Source organism: Mustela nivalis (genome assembly GCF_964662115.1).
Source record: "Mustela nivalis genome assembly, chromosome: 2".
Lineage (NCBI taxonomy): Eukaryota > Metazoa > Chordata > Mammalia > Carnivora > Mustelidae > Mustela > Mustela nivalis.
Window position 1 is genome coordinate 172,976,303 of NC_139021.1, and position 18,556 is coordinate 172,994,858.

Consider the following 18,556-nt stretch of genomic DNA (forward strand, 5'->3'; position numbering starts at 1 on the left):
CTGCACAAGAGCTACCCCACAACTGAAGGGGCAGATCTCCTCCTACCAAAATGAGACTGCTCTGGGCCATGGGCTATGGGTCCTTCTGTCAACCCTAATCTTGTCTCCGGTAAAGGGCAAGTATGGAGAGGGAAAAGTCGGCTTCTTGGGGCCAGCATGCTGGTCAGCATGGGATGCCCCTGGCCCCCAAAAGTTATCGGTCTGGATGAGAGGGCTGCCCCTCCGGAATACTGAGGTCTCCCCTTTTCCCATTTTTTGTCCAGTGGATAAAACTCATTCGCAAAAGGAGCTGCAGGAAATCGAAACAACACCTTCCTTTGGAATTAAAAACAAGAAGACATCATAGACTCTATGTGGTTGGGATTAGGATGACTTGAGGAGGAAGCCAGTTTATTTGTCAGTGAACTTTGGTCTTAGCATGTGACATGGCAGCTGGGCAGAGCAGCAGACTGCACAGAGGAGCAGGGGATCGGCTGGGTCTCTCTGTGGCCGGCAGTCTTGGACAAGGCGTCGGCCATCTTGGGCCCCCCATGTCAGCACTTTCAGAAATGAGTCCACATCTCTCATCTACCCTCCCCCCCTTTTGCCCATGCTGTGGTCAAGATGCAATTCAGAAAATGGAGGTTTTCCTCTGATTAATGACATGGCCTCAGGGCAGGGAGAAGGTAGGCGGGCAAACACCTGGATGACCCCAACCTGGTGACATAACCGTGGATTATTTAGAGCTTGTTGTCACTCCGTGACAGCAAAGAATTCATCTCCCATGAGATACACAGCCAGGTCTCCGATTTCTGCTGCCTTGGGGTAGGTGAGGGTTGAGGACCCTGAACTCCCATGACAGCTGTCAGGGAGTTATGGAGCCCAACCGGGGAAGTGGGAGCTGCTGGGTGAGGGGCACATGACTTACATGTCCAGAACCCTTGAGGTCAAATAGACTGTGCTCAGTAAATGTGCTCCTAGTGAATGACTGAGTTAATAATAATAATAATAATAATAATCAGAGTAAACCAGTGTGGTCCACAAGGGTTTTCTCTTATTTGTAGAAACAGTTTTTGTCATCACTAAGCTGTCACAGAGAAACCACTCTGTAATAATCAGTGAGTGCTCAAAAGGAAATTAGATAAAGAACTTAATGAGCATGTATTACCTGAGTAGTTTTTTTTTTTTTTAAATGATGCAAAGACGGACATTATGTCCTAACTGTCTGCGAAAGCGGTCTTTAAAACTGGTGCTGTCTTAGCTACTGAGCCATGAAGTGCGTCTGGATTCAGAGGCTGGCCGGGATCATCATTCCGCCTGTCTGGAACTGAAAACCGTAAGGCTGAACAGTGTGAGAACATTGTATTCTTGTCAGGAAAGACAATCATTTGGAAAAAAGGACAGAAACCAGGTTTCTGAGTTAGCAAGACCTGGCTGAACCCCAGGGGCTCCTCGCCCACCGCCTGTCCCTGCAGGGCAGCTGGGCTGCTCAGAGACCACCTTGTGCGCTGTGTCCAGTGCTGCTCGTCGTCAAAGCCTGGTGAGTAGGTTGTTGCTGACATCCCACGCCTTCCTCACACCCACGGGCCCAGGCCTCTGTCCCATGACCACCAAGCCTCTCTCTCCAGGGCTGCTCATCCCTCCGGCCCAGCTCAGAGGCAGCTTCTCCAGGAAGCCATGCTGACCCACCCTGCTGAGGTGGCTGGTCTCACCTCTGTTCTCCCATAGCACTTTGTCCCCTCTGAGCACAGACTACCACACCAGGCTGCAATGACTCTCGGTGCCTGCCTTCCTCTCTGCCCTGTAGATGAGAAGCTGAGTCTTTACTCCTGGCACAATAACTGAAGGCCAGCTGGATGGATGGACGGACAGATGGATGGAAGGACGGACAGACGCAGGTGGATGCGTGGATGGAGAGACATCTTTATGGGTAGATGGTAGATGCACAAATGGACGGATGGGTGGATGGGTGGATGGAGAGATGGACAGATGGGGTGGGCAGATAATGGGTGGATGGGCGGATGGCTGGATGGATGGACAGATAGGTGGGCAGATGGACAGATAGGTGAGTAGATGCATACAGGGATGGCCTGATGGGTGAGTGGTCGCATGGATGGACAGATTTCCTATGTGCTAAAATCAGTGTCATTCTGAGTTCTACTCCTTTTCCCCCTCTGAGTGACTGACACCTGTGCTCACCATGATTTTCTTCCTAAAATTCTCTTCTCCCCTCAGCTTTGGGGACTGTGCCTTTACCTCTGAGGGCCTCTCTGCACAAGCCTTCCCTCTCCGTGTGGAACATGGACATCCTCGTGCACCACAGACCCCATGTTGTTTTTCTGAGCCCAGCATGTCTCCTCTGACTCTGGTAGTAGACTCTGCCAACTCTGGCTTCAATTAAGCCAAAATATACATTCCTTCTCACCTCAGTGGCTCATCCAGGGATGAGCACATGCCACAGCCAAGGCCACTCAAAGTCCTTGTGCAGGATTTTTCTAACAGGTTATAGTGGGGAAGAGTCCGTCTTTGATTATGAGGTGGCAGGGTAGGTGCCTTGCAGCTGTGGGGGCAGCATTCACTGAGAAACAGGATGAGAAGGCAGCAGAAGGAGCAGCGAGGTGACAGTGTAGCTCCGGTGACACTGTGCCTGGCATCTTGGCCGTGACCAATTACCCTGCCTCCCCAGGCCTGAGTTAATACAAGCCCCCTCTTCTGGCCTAGCCACCTAAGCTAGGTTTCTCTCATGGAACCAAGAGTCCCAAAGAACACAGCCCGCAAACACGGCAGGGCCCAAACAATTCATGTCCTCTTCCCACCCCTCCAACCCTAGAGACAAGTCTGTTCCTCCTTCTCCTGTTCCCCGTCTTGGCTACTAACGCCATCATCTCTGCCTGGTCACCAGGCTGGAGAGACCCACGGTAGCCTCTGCCCATGCCAGGCACTCTCAGTAAACTCTCCTTTCTAGGGTGCCTCACGCTTCCCAACTATCACCTTCTCCTCCTGGTTCAGCTCCCGTCCCGCTCCACCATAAGAACCTCCCACCTGCCTCCTGGACTCTCCCCAAGCTGATCCCCCTCCACACTGCCTCCTGGGAGCCCTCTGAGGCCCAGCTGGTCATGTCTTTCTTCCTTCCTAAAGCTTCCATGGATAAAGTCAATACTTCAACATGGTACTGGAGGCTCCCAATCTCTTGTCTTGTTATCACACATACGCTTCTCTCTCCAGGATGGTCTTCAGGCCCCTACTCCCACCTCCACCACAGCAACCTCCCTAAACCCAGCACCTTCCTTCTGCTGGACTTTCCCTGCTTCTCACCTCCTGAGGCCCTTGGCTCCTGAGACCCTCCGCTGTGACACCTCGCCCCCTGAGGAAATATGGGCTCTCTCTTTGGGCTTCCCGGGCAGACTCCATTCCATCCTTCTTCCGCCCACCTTCATCCTCGAAGACGGTCATACACAGTTCTGGAACCAAGGCTCCATCTGTCCATGCAGCTCTGGTAACTGACAGAATGTGCAAATATAAAGTCTCTGACTCTTTCTGTCTCGGGCCGAGAGAGGCAAAAGCAACACTGGTGAGGACGTGGGCAGGTGAGGGAAGGTGGAAGAAGGTGAGGCAGAGACTCTAAGCTCTGGGAGGCACTGGGAAGGGGTGGTAGGAGAGAGACAGGATGTGGTATAAATCTAGACCGGCATTTTTTTAGTGACAGACTCCAGCAGGAGCAGACAAATGGCCCCACACCCGCCTCTGCCCAAGGAGAGATAAGGAAAGAGAAACGAGGTGACAGGATTGCACAAGCTGTAGCGGGTTCTGTCTGATTCACCCTTCAGGTTACCCCTATGAGCTCTGACACCGCTTCCGCTTCCGGTGTGGACTTCCAGCCTACCTCAAGGGTGCACAGGCCCGGGGCAGGGGCAGGGGCTGGGGCCTGGAGGACCTGAGTAGAAGCACGTTCTTCCCCCTGCTGCACTCAAAGGCAGCAGCAGCAGAGGTCAGAGGACAGCCTGGCTCTTCTCTCAGGATCCTGATGTTGCCTGCACACAGGACCTCCCCCCTCAAGAGTCTTGGCCGGGGGGCAGGTTCCAGCACACAGTCTGGGTGGCAGGCTGCTCATGTAGGTGGGACACATCAAAAACGCAGCCGTTCACCACTCCAGATGCATGGCTAAAGACTCCCATGTAATCATTTGAAGTAAAAACTGCTCAAATGAACTGGAAAATGTTTTACTTGTATTTTCTCATATTCCCGAACCTTTCTTTCCATGGTTCAAAAGTTTGCATTGTCTAATTGCTGATTTCCATTTGTGAATGAATCAGCGTAAAATAAAATTAAGTGCCAAATTAATCTACCCATCTAGTTTTAGGCATTAATTATCCTCTGAGCCATTTTCTCCCTGTGTTTGCCACATGTTGAGACAAGCCCAGATATAGTAATATAGAAGAAGCCAGTTTGCAACTCAGGAATGCAGCCCAAGCCATGGAGGAGATGTCCTTGGTCTCTAAGATCCACAGTTTACTGCGTGGAAGGGATCTGATTCTAGGCAAAGGAAATGCTCCTCACTTTTTTTTTTTATTTTTTTTTTTATTTTTAAAGATTTTATTCATTTATTTGACAGAGATCACAAGTAGGCAGAGAGGCAGGCAGAGTGAGAAGGAAGTAGGCTCCCTGCTGAGCAGAGAGCCCGATGTGGGACTCGATCCCAGGACCCTGAGATCATGATCTGAGCCAAAGGCAGTGGCTTAACCCACTGAGCCACCCAGGTGCCCGCTCCTCACTTTTTAAAGGTTCACTAACATCTGTCAGACTAAGTTACTGGAGCAGAAATCTGTTGGATAGTTTTGTGATGTGTTTCTCAACTGCCCAGTTAATAAATTAACAACAACACATTTCCTCTAAGTGTAACAGAGTCGGGCCCAGGGTGGAGAGTGGTGCTCTCCACCTGCTACAGCAGGATTTTTGAAAATCACATAGCGGTTCTTCTGAGGCTGTATCAGAGAGACCTTCCTGGTTCTGCTAAAAACAAACAGAACTAAATACAACAAAAAAAATGGGTCTCCAGGATGCAACTGTAGCATCCTCAGTCCCCAGGAACAGGTAGAATCATCTACTTGGTGACCTGATCAAAGCCAGCATTCCTGGAAACTCTGGGGTACACGGAGCCAAAGCACCAGGACAAGCAAGTAGATGGGGGACAAAGGGCACAGAGGCCCTGATATCTTCTCTTTTGAGGTTCAGCATTATCAGAATCCTTCCAGAAGTAACGAGATATCCCTGACCAAGCACTGTTTCCTTAAAAAGGAAGAATTTCCACAATAGGAGACAACAGAGATGAACCTGGAGGAATTTATGCTAAGGGAAATAAGCCAGTCACAGAAGGACAAACACTGCATGATCTCACTTACACGAGGTATCTAAAACCATCCAACCTATAGAAGCCAAAACTGTATCACAGTTGCTGAGAGGTGGGGGAGGGGAAGCAAGGAGCCGCTAATTCGTGTATACAAATTTCAGTTATGCAAGATAAATGAGTTCTAGTGATCTGCTGCACACCCCTGTGCCTACAGATGACAACGCCAGACCGTGCGGTCAGAGGGTAGATGGCATGACAAGTGCTCTCACCATAATAAATTTTTTTTAAAGGAGGAAGGAAAGAGGACGAAGGAAGGAAGAAAGAAAGGAGATGCAACGCTGCAATGGCCACTTTGGAAGGTACCGCCAGTAAAGCAGAAGTCTTAGCTGGTGGGCGGGCTCTGGCTGGAACGTCTTAGGGCTCCACCCCTAGGGCAACACGTCATGCTTTGGGAAACAGCAGCTCCACACTGAGCATGAACGAAATTACTCGGGTGCCCAAGGTTGCCCTTGTGCAGAATGGCCAAGAAGGGCCCCGCCCACAAACCAAGAACCCTCTGGGTTGTTCTCAACAGCGACACCATGAGGCAGCACCTAAAGCCACAGGCAGGTAGCTGGTCCACAGCCTCCAGCTCACTCTCCGCCTGGCATGGGAAGCAGAAGGGGTTTTGGAGTAGAACTCTGTTGCTCTTAGCTGAGAACAGAAGGGGGCATACTCCAGAGGAAGATGCCAGACCTCTTGGTAATAAAATTGAGCTGAGGCATCTTTTTTAGTTAGAAAAATAAAGGAGAGATGAACATATTTGAGCACCCAGAGCCGGTGAGCAAGTGCAGAGTTTATTTTGGATTATCAGACTTCGGGGGAAAGGAGGTAAGGCGGAGGTTTAAATTATGCATCTGTAACAACCTGCAGCAGGAATAAAGGACGATGCCTCCTTTATGGCCAAACCCAGTCCTGACATCCTTCCAGGCACTAAGGAAAGCAACCAGAGGGACGACTGGCAAGGGAGACGCTGTGCTTCAGGGGAAGAATGTGTGCCTTTTACATTTCATCACATCCTCCTCAAAATACCTCTGCATTTGCTGTTCTATAGACAAGCTTGGAGGCCCCAAACCCCCCAAGAGGAAAGGAACCAGCCAGCTTCTCTACAAGGGAAAGGAGAAAAGAAAACAAAGTCAAAAGGGGAGACTAGCGCTGCCTCTCTTCTGTGGGAAGGCACAAGGCGGGAGAGAGACAGGTTTTGCCCAGGGGCGGCTGGACACTGATGGTGGAACCCGTGTGCCGCGACCAGGAAACCAGCAAGTGCAAGGGGAGGTTTAATGAGCCCAGGCAGCTCTGTGATGGCTGCTGATGCCAAGATGGAGGGGGGGTGTCTGAAAGGGTGAGCTTTCGAAGAAAACTGTTTTTAGGAAGCAATGTTTCTTCTTGCTGTCCCTTGCCCTTTGGAAGACTCAGATCAGGGCCTCGGTCATCCCCTCCGCGACACCTCCCTGTCTCTGGGTGGGTACGCGTCGGAGCACCTGTTATGTGAGCCCCGCTGGGGCCCCAACTCCGGAATCCCAGCTGCTGCCCGGGGCAGCAGGCACCCCAAGGGCCTCCCCAAGATGGACGGAGGAGGGATGGAATAAAAGGGATAGGATTAAATACAAGATTAATAAAATATGATGAACGAAAACACCCTGAGCCTACCCGGCAGCTGAAATTACATTTACCACATCTGTCAGGGAGGAGGTCATCCTGAGTAATACGTCCAGGCCCTGGAAAGAACTTACAGTCTAAATCCCTCACCGATGGGTACCACTGGGGAAGGTGCTGGTTTACTTTCCCAGGAAGTCTCAGCACAGGGTATAAAACCCTTCAATTCCGCTGAGACAGATCTCACTTGGGAGCACCCCTGCATGGTGCAGAATCGGGATTTCCAAACACCTTTCGAGTCATGTGCACCTGCCCTCCGCTGCGTGGCAGCTGTGGTCACCACATCCCTGCCTTGGTGTGACTAGGCACAGTTCTTATCAGGCAGGACTGTCCTGTGCTTCCCCCAGGACATTTCTGCACCATCAGCTGATGCCATTCTGCCACGGAGGCTGTGTCAGCACAAATAATTCCTGGACCCTTCCTAGAGGGTCAGTCTGAGCCCCAAACAGCACCCAAATCACCCTGTTACCTGCACACTCCCCCTGCCATCCCCCCCAGAATACTGCAAGCTCCCCATCTCTCAGCTACTTCTCACTACATCTCAGCAAAATACCAACCTGACTTAGCGAATCTACACCAACCTTCCAAGGATTCTTTAAAGGTTTTATTTACTTATTTAGAGAAAGGGGAGGGGCAGAGGGAGAGAGAGAATCTCCAGCAGACGCCAGGGTGAGCACAGAGCCTGACACACAGCTCCATCCCACAACCCTCAGATCATGACCGGAGCCGAAATCAAGAGTTGGACACGTAACTGACTAAGCCACTTGGACGCCCCCAGGAGTCTCTGTTTTGCAGTAACGCCGATGAACTGCTCAGGGTCGGCTCTCAGCCCATACAGGAGCTGTCTCAGACCTCCTCCGCAGCTTGTGTGCAAGACCAACCTCCTGAGAAGAGAAAGGAGAGGCTCCTTCACCTCTCCCAGCCCCCGTCCGCTGCTCAGCAGTCTCACACATCACTCCATTCCCCCCACTGTACAACTTCCTATCTTGAGGCCGCCTGGTTTGGACCCATCAATGAAGAAGACAACATCTACCAAAAAGCCAGGGAAGATCCTAGAAACTCAGTCCTGCTCCTAGAAGAGGGATCTCTTCTGCTCTTAGACTAACGGGGCACCAGGAACTTGAGTTTCAAATCCAGGGGTTTTCACAGGAGGGCTGTTCAGTACATCTGCTCCTTCCTGGCCTGTCCCTAGGCCTCTCCCCGTCCCACTCCTCAACCGCATTCACCTCCAGCGAATGGTTCTTCTAGTCTCTGGTTGATCAGCTTCCCCAAGTTCTGGATGCGTGGGGTCCTGCCTCATCCTTCCAGCAAGCTGCCCCTGCTTCTAGCCCGTACCTAAGAAGATCCCACGGAAACAGAGGTCCAAGAGGGTGCGAGCCCTTGGAGAAACTCCACTGTAGGAACACCTGACTCCTCCCAGGACACAACTGCCCATCTGCATTCTATCTCATATAGCAAGCCACCTGCTGAGAACTTTAAAAAAAGGTGGAGGGACATTACTTCCAGAAAAATCTTGAGCATGTGAGAATTCTACAGATAACGAGGACTTTTAATTTTCTTTGGTCCCTGTTAGAACTAGTTTAAGGAAAGAATGGGATGCCATTGTCAGCTCTACTCAGCTCACCAGAACCTTCAGAATATAACATTTCACCCTTGCTCTCTGCTCTTTAGAAATGGGGAGCCTATAAGCCAACGAGCACATAGTCATACCCTCCTCTGTTTGTCCGCCTGTAAACACTCATGGAGTGCACAGGATTTGGTCAGAGAAGGCGTTCGAAGGCTCCTGGCTCTGCCCCGGGGACAAAACACAGCTGTTGTCAAAATGGTGCCCCCTCTGAACCTCCAGCCGGGGATCCCGCCCCCGTGTCTGGGAGCAGCAAGCTCATCACCTCAGGCTACAAAGACTTGGTCTCTGCTGATCAGAATCGGCTTGCTTCCATCAGCCACTAAATTCAACCCCAAGATTTAGAAGGACACCCATCAAATTATTGACAGTGACAGTTGGTGGAAAGTGGGTGCAGAGTGAAAGCGGTCAGCTACCTAACTCTATATTCCTTAAAACAAAACAAAACAAAACAAAACAACAACAACAACAAATAACAACCATGGAGAGTATGTTCATGGATTCCTTCAAAAAGTAAAATACATTTTTTAAAAATGGCCAAAAAGGCAAAGGAAGCCACAGTTTTCAACAACAGGGCCAGGCTTAGCAGGGTTTCCGCTGGGAGCTGAGTGGGAGGGTGCCCACTTTCCTTAGCCATGGGGATGACTGAATGGCCCGAGGCATTCTGGAAGTTCTTTTCAGGGATGGACACAGCTCAGGCTCTCACGATGGTCTCTCCCAGGCTTAGACCTTGACTGTCAAGAGCCTCTCTATTTGCCACTCCCCCCACCACCAACTGAGTTAACCCCTAAGATCCCAGCAGCAGCCCAGAGTTTGCTGAGTGGGCGTGAGTTTTCACGCTCACCTGGCCTCAGGTGACCCTCTATGCTTACTAAGCACCCCTCAAAGCATTCCCCAATTAAAGACGGGAACATCTCTCATTAAAAACGCCTGACTAGCTCTGGAAGAACCTGGGGCCGAGGGTCGAGGTCTGTTTCTGGCCAGCAGGCTCCACTGCCTGCCCTCCCCTTGGCTTCCCTGCCCCAAACAGCCGCCCTGTAGAAACCCAGAAAACAGGAGCTCGGCCAGGAAAGCAGCCGCAAAGGTTTTCCCGGCCGAGCTCCTTCATCACCCAGCCCCCAGCGCCTGCTTACCTGCAGATGTAATTCGTCTTGCAGGAGTCCTGCAAATTCAGGCAGTTGGGCTTCTCCCTCTCCTCGTAGGAGCACACGGGCACGATGGTCTGCCGCCGCCGCTCGGTGCACGCGATGTCCCGGCAGGAGCAGAAGAGCATCCCGTAGCTGTGCTTGGCGGGGACCTTGTCAAAGAACTGCCGCAGGGCCTTGTGGCACTTGCGCCGGTTGCAAACCTCATTGGACATGCTGGTGGTGCACGGGGTGATGTAGGCGGACCGGTACTTCTTGCAGGTGTCGTCGAGGTTACAGGCCTTGGCGGCGTCCAGGCAGTTGTTCCCCTTGGGCACGGGCTCCACTGCAGAGGAGAGAAAGGCAGGCGTGACCCCAGGGTGGGGGACCCCGAGGCTCACATTCGCTCTGTTCTACCTGAGGCTCGGCCGGGTCCCGGGCGATGCTGGGAGCTCTGATCAGCTCTGTGTCTTGAAGCTAATAGGTAATGAGTTCATGACAAGGAGAAAGTATATGGAGTGCAAAGGCTGGGAGCCCAGGGCAGCCCACAAGCCCCTAGCGGTCCCTTAGATGGATAATTAGGTGGTACTGAGTGAGGCCAAAAGGAGCCAAAGGAGCCGAGGCACCTGCCTGACGAGGTATAAACAAGGCAACAGGAGAACACGTTTCCAGCTCCTGGTTGGTAAACTGAAATTAGGATAAAAGAAAAAGGCAACAAATTATATACTTGTTCATTATACAGTATATAAAATGATATGCTGAATCTAAGTATAATTGCCATGCAATCCTCCAGGAATATAATTATGTAATAAATGCATATAGTACATGCTAATTACTATATGATTACAGAGTAATTACATGGTTATTTGAGCCCAGAAGACAAACTATTACGCCAGCTCTCTAAACAGGAAGAAGTAACTACAGCGAACTTGTGTTTAAGTTCTAGCTCACAGACCACTGGAAGAAAACCAGAATACATTACGTGAAAATTTGCAAACCTCAATTACCACTTAACTTGCCACATACAATATGTGGGATCCATGAGTATTGAGGGCTGCAAACTAGAAAAATTCAGCGAGGATTCTGGATAGGATTTCAATGGGCTTACAAACCATAGGCCTCAGGAATCTTATAAAACATATGTTGCCTTCTACCCAAGCTCTCTGTGCTCGTGCTCAGAGAAAACAGGGTTGTCCACTGCCATGCTGCCCACTGTGCCTGGAGAGAGAGCACAGGGGAAGCAGGGCCCACTGCAGCAGCCAAGCAGACTGGCGGACAGGCCCAGGCCCAATGCCACAAGTTAAAAGATGAGCAGACAAGGTTAATGTAGCTTGACATGATGACACAGGTGTTTTCACAGGAGGGAAGTGATGGAAAAACCTTGTAGGGCCTGGTTATAAGGGGATCCATGGAAAACCGATCATTAGGTGTAGCAGTGACCTTCTGGAGACAGCAAAGAGGTAGAAGACAACCTCGCTCAGTTGTGAGAATTGTTTTCCCCACACCCTTCCACTAAGTTCCTGCTCAGGCCTCGGCCCCTGCTTTGGTTCTGGAACGCCCGTTCATTCTCCTTGTGCCCTGGTCAGTGGAGGCCACGAAGGCATTTGGGAAATTACAAGAGGCCAGAGAACTGATTAAGAGAGGAGAAAGGGTCCAAAAGACAGGGCAGTGCACTTAGTGTACATTCAAAGGGCACATGGCACATTCCCCAACCTTAAAGAAGGCAACCCTGTCAGCAGTGTGACAACAAGGATGAACCGTGAGGGCATTATGCTAAATGAAATAAACCAGTCATAAGAGGATAACTACTATATGACTCCACTTACAGGAGGTTCCTAAAACACTCAAGCTCAGACAAACGGAGAGTACAATGCTAATGGCCGGGGCTTGAGGAGGCAGAAATGGGGAGTTTCTATTCAAGGGGCATCAAGTTTTAGTTACGCAAAAGGAGTAAGTTCTAGAAGTCTGCCATCCAACACCATGCCTACCGCCAGTGCTGCTGTATTGTACACTTAAAAATCTGTTGAGAGGGTAAATCTCCTGTTAAATCTTCTCACTACAATTTTTTTCTTAAATGTAAGTAAGTGAAGGGCACACAAAGAGAGTCTACATTTCAGGCAGCGAGAAAGACCCCCTGTTTCATGATGGTGTGTCTTGCTTTAAGAAAGCCCAGTATGCAAAAGTCTGAAGTCACCCAATTACACCCTGGCACCACGAGCTAGTACCCTAGTATGCCTTAGGTTCGTGTTTCTGCGATGACATCTGAATCCAACTATTTAATGTGAAGGCAATAAACAAGACATGCAGCCCTTCTTGGGTAAGCAGGACAAGAAGCCAGCAGCCGCACAGAGATCCCTGTTGCTTTAACAAGCACACCTGGTACATTTTCTCCATCATGACCTTCCCAGACCAGCTTCTCTCTGGCTCCTCTGCCTTCACACTCAAGCTCCTCTGCACTCAAGAAATGAAATAGGCACCATGTGCCCGGACGGCATCACCAGGACCTATAGGCCTTGGTAACCCTTCCTGTCTTTTCCTCTTTTGAGACTTTTAATGTTGTGCTGTTGGGCCCGTCAACAACAGTGGTTTATATTCTCAAAGGTCTAGAGTTTCACAGAAGATTTCTAAATTATCCATTTTTCATGAGAGTCTAAAATAAATTAATATAACCAAAGACCAAATTCTGGACCATCTGGATTAGGCCCTGCAGGGGAGATACAGGAACATAATTTTACTGCCTGCATTTACACTTGTCCTGGTATTGAATGGTGTTTTACGATCTCTAGCTAAAAAGGGAAGAATAGAGGTGCAGAGATGCACCTAACACCTAAATGATGTAGCCAGTGATATAGGAACAAACAGTTGAAAGAAGTTCAGATGGAGGAAAATGGCGGAAGAATTAAGTCATCACATGACAGCCAGTAACACAGGCCTGCTCAACTCCAGAAAACTCAGGCTGACACAGGAGTCTATCCCAATTGGAAGCACTGATTTAGCTTCAACAAAATGGTATTTTACCCCTTACATGAATGTCATTAACTTGCATTTCATTGTTTACAAAGTTCTGTTCATATTTAATTTGTGAGTATTGTTTTTACAGTTGTGTAAAATTACAAAATAAAAGTGTATAGTTCTGGGGCGCCTGGGTGGCTCAGTGGGCTAAGCTGCTGCCTTCGGCTCAGGTCATGATCTCAGGGTCCTGGGATCGAGTCCCGCATCAGGTTCTCTGCTCAGCAGGGAGCCTGCTTCCCTATCTCTCTCTCTCTCTCTCTGGCTGCCTCTCCGTCTACTTGTGATTTCTCTCTGTCAAATTAATAAATAAAAGCTTTAAAAAAAAAAAGTGTATAGTTCTATGTTCATGTGTCAAATAAAATTATAGTAAAAATTATAAAATTAAACACATAAGGTCAAGGAAATTTATTTTTCTTTCTTAAAGTAAACTGTATAATATATAAGTTTTTTTAAAAAATTGGTCTGGAGAGAGGCTCCTTGACATGGGTCTTCGCAATGAAATTTGGGATATGACACAAGCAACAACATCAAAAATAAACAAAGGGGATGATATCAAACTAAAAATCTTCTGCACAGCAAAGGAAACCATTAATACCATGAAAAGGCAGGCTATGAAATAAGAGAAAATATTTGCAAATCATATATCTGATGGGGATTAATATCCAAAATGTATAAATAACTCAGACAACTCAGTAACAAAGTAATAATTATGATAATAATAATAATAATAATTCCATTTAAAAATGAGCAAAAAACCTAGATAAACATTTTGCCAAAGGAGATATTCCGATGGCCAACAGGTACTTGAAAAGATGCTCAGCATCACTAATCATCAAGGAAATGGATATCAAAACCCCATTGAGCTATCAAAGTACACCTGTTAGAAGGGCTAAAGTCAAGCCAAGAAATAATAAATTGTGCGGGGGAAAAGGGAACCTTGGGCACTGCAGGTAGGATTGTAAATTGACACAACCATTATGAAAGACGGTGTGGACTTTCTTTGAAAAATCAAAAATAAAACTATCATGTGATCCAACAACTCCACTTCTAGGCATACATGTGAAGGAAACCAAATCACTATGTCAGAGAGATCTGAACCCCTATTTTCACTGAAATGTTATTCACAATAGGCAAGACATGGAAACAACTGAAGTGTCTGTCAGTAGATAAATGGGTAAAGAAAACAGGCTGTATATACACACAATGGAATAATATTCAGCTGTAAAAAAGGAAATCCTGCCATGATAAGTAACAAAAGTCAGATAAAGAAAAATACAGTATGATCTCACTTTTATGTGGCATCTAAACACACACACACACACCATCAAAAAAACCAAACTCATAGGAAAAAAAAAAATCAGCTTTGTAGTCACCAGAGGCAGGGGAAGGTAAACTGAATGTAGGTAGCCGAAAGGTACAGACTCTGAGTTATAAAATACATATGTGGGGCGCCTGGGTGGCTCAGTGAGTTAAAGCCTCTGCCTTCGGCTCAGGTCATGATCCCAGGGTTCTGGGATCGAGCCCCGCATCGGGCTCTCTGCTCTGCGGGGAGCCTGCTTCCTTCCCCCTCTCTCTCTGCCTGCCTCTCTGCCTACTTGTGATTTCTCTCTCTCTGTCAAGTAAAAAAAATCTTAAAAAAAAAAAAAGATACATATGTAATGGGAAATGTCAAGTAAATAAAATCTTAAAAAAAAAAAAGATACATATGTAATGGGAAATGTCATGTACAACATGATGACTATAGTTAACAATGTTCCATGCTATATCTGAAAATTGCTAAGAAAATAAATCCTAAAAGTTCTCATCAAATACACAAAGACAATTTTTTCTTTTTCTGTGTATCTATAGGAGGTAACAGATGTTAACTAAACTTGTGATTATCGTTTCGCAATATACACAAGTCGAGTCATGATGCCATACATTTCAAACTTCTACAGAGCTGTCTTTTAATTATATCTTAAGAAAATTAAAAGAAAAACATTGGTCTAGTGTATTCCTGCTTTATTACAATAATGTCAGCTTCCTTTTTGAAGTTGGTAAAACTACATACACCATGATTTTTTCCTTCTTAATGTTACCAAAAAGAAAAGCGATATCTTAAAGTAAAAGCTCTGTACAAAGTGGGAATAGAATGAATTATTTTATGTCCAAACCAACTGCTTAAATTTTACTTCATTTAGCAAACTCACTTTCAGCTGATTCAGTTTTCATCAATACATAACCCAGCCAGTGCACCATCTCTTTACCATTATTTCAGAGCCTGTGACAAATCCAGAATGCACAACCTGAAACATTCAGAGAAGCAAACAAAACAAAACAAAACAAAACAAGTGAATTGATGTCCTGCACACAGGTCAGTGTGTGACTAGCTTTTTGTTTCTGATTCTCATTCACACAAAATATTCTCATGACCCTTTTTCCAACTTTTTATGTGAGGCCAATCTTACCCAAAAAGCAGAACCTGGTAAAGACGAAAGAAGAAAACTGCAGACTAATATTCCTTATGTAGATTCAAAAAGTTCGGTAGATAGCATTTAGCAATATGTTAAAAGGATAACGTACCAAGCTCAACTTGGGTTTATCTCAGAATGTGAGGCTGGTTTAGTATTTAAAAATTAACATAATTTATCATATTAACTAACCAGAAGAAAACCATATGGCTGCTTAAGTGGACAAAGAAAAAGTGTTCAACGAATTTCAGCACTCCTTCCACAATAGAAAATGCTCAGCAATATAAGAATAGTAAAAAACCTTAATCTGATTAAGGGCATTTATGAAAAACCTACAAATAAAAATCATATTAATAGTGAAATATTGACTTTTCCCCCACAATGTTAGAAACAGATGAAGGATATTCACTCTTACCACCTGTAGTCAACACTGTTGGACTAGGACTAGAGGCCCTAACCATTGCAATTAAGCAATGAAAAGAAATAAAAGGTGTAGAGATTGGAAAGGATGACATTTCTATTTGCAGATGACTTGGAAAATCTTAAATAATTTACAAAACAACTATTAGAATCGGTAAGTGTATTTACCAAAGTCAAAGGATATAAAATTATATATAATAACCAGTTGCATTTTTTAAACTATTAACAAAGTTTTAGGAAATAAAATTTAAAAACATAATTTCATTTGTAAGAGAACCAAAAAAGGAGTGCTTAAAAATGAACAAAAGACATGCAAGATCTCTACACTGAAAACTAAAAAGCACTGCTGAGAAAATTAAGGAAGACCTAAATAAATGGAAATAGATACCATGTTCATGGATCAGAGAACTCAGTATCATTAAGATACCAGTTATCTTCAAATCATACTATGTTTTGACATAGGCAAGTAGATTCTAAAATTTATATGGAAATGTCAATGACATAGCATAGTCAAAGCAATCTGAAGAACAACAAAGTTGAAAGAGTTTATACTGATCCCAAGATTTACCACAAAGCTGTACGCATCAAAACAGTGGGGTACAACACAGGCATCAACAAGTCAATAAATGGAACATAAAACAGAACTTGGCTTAAATACACCCACACACCTAGAGTTATTTGTTTTTTGACAAAGTCACTAAAAAATATCTAACAGTATTAGAATAATTAAAAATCAATGTAAAAAAATAAAAACAAAACCCCTTATTTCACACCATACATAAAAATTAATACAAGATGGATCACAGACTTAAATCTAAAAGTCAAAATCACATTTTTTTAATTAAAAAAAAAAAAGATAATATTGGAAGTAGGCGAAGATTTCTTAGGACCACAGAAAGCCAAAACATAAAAGAAGAAAATTGGTATGTGAGATTCCAATAAAATTAAAAAGCTCAGCTCATCAAAAGACAGTGATAAAAAATGAAGAAAAGGAACAGACAAATCACAGACTAGAAGAAAGTAATTGCAAAACACTATCTGACAAAGGACCAGTATCTAAAACATATGTAGAATACCCAAGACTCAACAATAAGAAACAATCCAATTAAAAAGTAGGTGAAACATGTGAGCAGACACTCCACAAAAGAAGATATATGAATGGCCAATAAGCACATGAAAAGCACTCAGGATCACTAGTTATCAGGCAAATAAATGGAAAAGAAAACCACAATGAGATCTGCTATACACCCACCACAGTGGTTAAAATTAGTCTGACAACCCAAATACTTTCAAAGATGTTGAGCTTCTCCATTGTTGGCGGGAGTGTAAAACGGTCCAATCATTTTGGGAAGCTACTGAGCAGGTTTTTAATAAAATGAAGCACACCATTACCCTATAACCCAGTATTTCCACTTCTAGGTATTCATCCAAGAGACATGGGGATATATGCCCATAAAAAGGAATAAGAGTACAATTATACTATATTGATAATAATCAAAACTGGAAAAACAGCTCACATATCCATTAATAGGAAAACAGCTACACAAGCTGTGGTCTCTTTGTGCAGTGGAATACCACTCAGAAATAAGAACTCATGAACTACGAGATACACACAATAGCATGGATACATCTTTAAAAATACTACACTGGGGTGCCTGGGTGGCTCAGTGGGTTAAAGCCTCTGCCTTCGGCTCAGGTCATGATCCCAGGGTCCTGGGATCGAGCCCTGCATCGGGCTCTCTGCTCAGCAGGGAGCCTGCTTCCTCCTCTCTCTCTGCCTCTCCCTCTCTGCCTCCTTGTGATCTCTGTCTGTCAAATAAATAAATAAAATCTTAAAAAAAAAAAAAACTACACTGAAGGAAAAAACAAAAGTCTTACACAAAGAGTACACACTGAATGAGTCTATATATGTTCACTTCTAGGGCAGAAAAACCCAATTTATGATGAAAAACATCAGAAGAATGGTTGCTTCTAGAGGTTGGAGGGGGGAATTGGCTGGGAAGGGGCAAGAGGGAACTTTCTAGAGTGACGGTAACTTCTATCCTGATACAAGTTTGAGTTAATGCCCACAGAATGGTACACTTAAGGTTTGTACATATACCAAATTTTACCTCAAAAGGAATAAGTATTAAGCAAGGATTAAGAACTGGTCACTAACAGGTATGCTAAAGCATATAGAGAAAATATACTGATATCTGCATTTTTAAAATGTAGTGATGGGTGGAAAGAAGGATAGGTAGATGGATACTTAACGAAGCAACTGTATTCTAATTTAATGATAGAATCTAGATGGGTTAACTGTAGAATTTTTTCCACACGTTTGAAAACATTCAAATAAACAACTGGAAAAAAAAATAGCCCCAATCCATATAAATCCTATTATAATAAAAAGTTTATTTTAACATGCACAGGATATGGAGCAACTCTTGGCACCCCTGAGCCTCCTTTCCCGGTTAAACACTCCTGAAATCATAGGAGACGTAAGTAAGAGTTGAGTTTTCACTTGGTAAGAAGATTGATTCCCGTATCTATATTTGACAGACACCCCCCACCCCCAGTGCACGCACAAAACGCTACATTGATGACTCCAGGTCAGAGGGAGGAACATGCAGAAGGACTCCATTTAGGCCACTTGAGTCACACCCAATTCACCAGCCGCTCACACGGCGCGGGGAGGAGCAGGAGCGCGCCTGTGTTTTATGGGCTGGGCACACGCGCCTCCTCGCCTGCGCGGGAAGGCTTCCGGACAGCTTTGCCATAACTCTGAGTGCCATCCTCTCCACAGCTCATTTTAGAGCTCGGCACTAAAATGCTGCTTTCCCCTCCTCCCTTCCGTCTCTAATCTCTCCCTCCATCTGCTGTTATTCATTCTTTAACTTGGTAGAATGTCTGGGATGCTGCCTGA

The 18,556-nt window shown here is 45.9% G+C and overlaps 1 protein-coding gene across 8 annotated transcripts in view; it reads right to left on the reverse strand.

Annotated features, from left to right (window-relative positions):
* GFRA1 (GDNF family receptor alpha 1) overlaps nt 1-18,556 on the reverse strand; it is a 204,816-nt gene that overhangs the window by 51,128 nt on the left and 135,132 nt on the right. For all 8 annotated transcript variants that reach the window (XM_082721497.1, XM_082721502.1, XM_082721504.1 and 5 more), the window contains one exon: nt 9,779-10,115. In XM_082721497.1, coding sequence (XP_082577623.1) covers nt 9,779-10,115 — 337 coding nt within the window. The remainder of the gene's footprint in view (nt 1-9,778; nt 10,116-18,556) is intronic.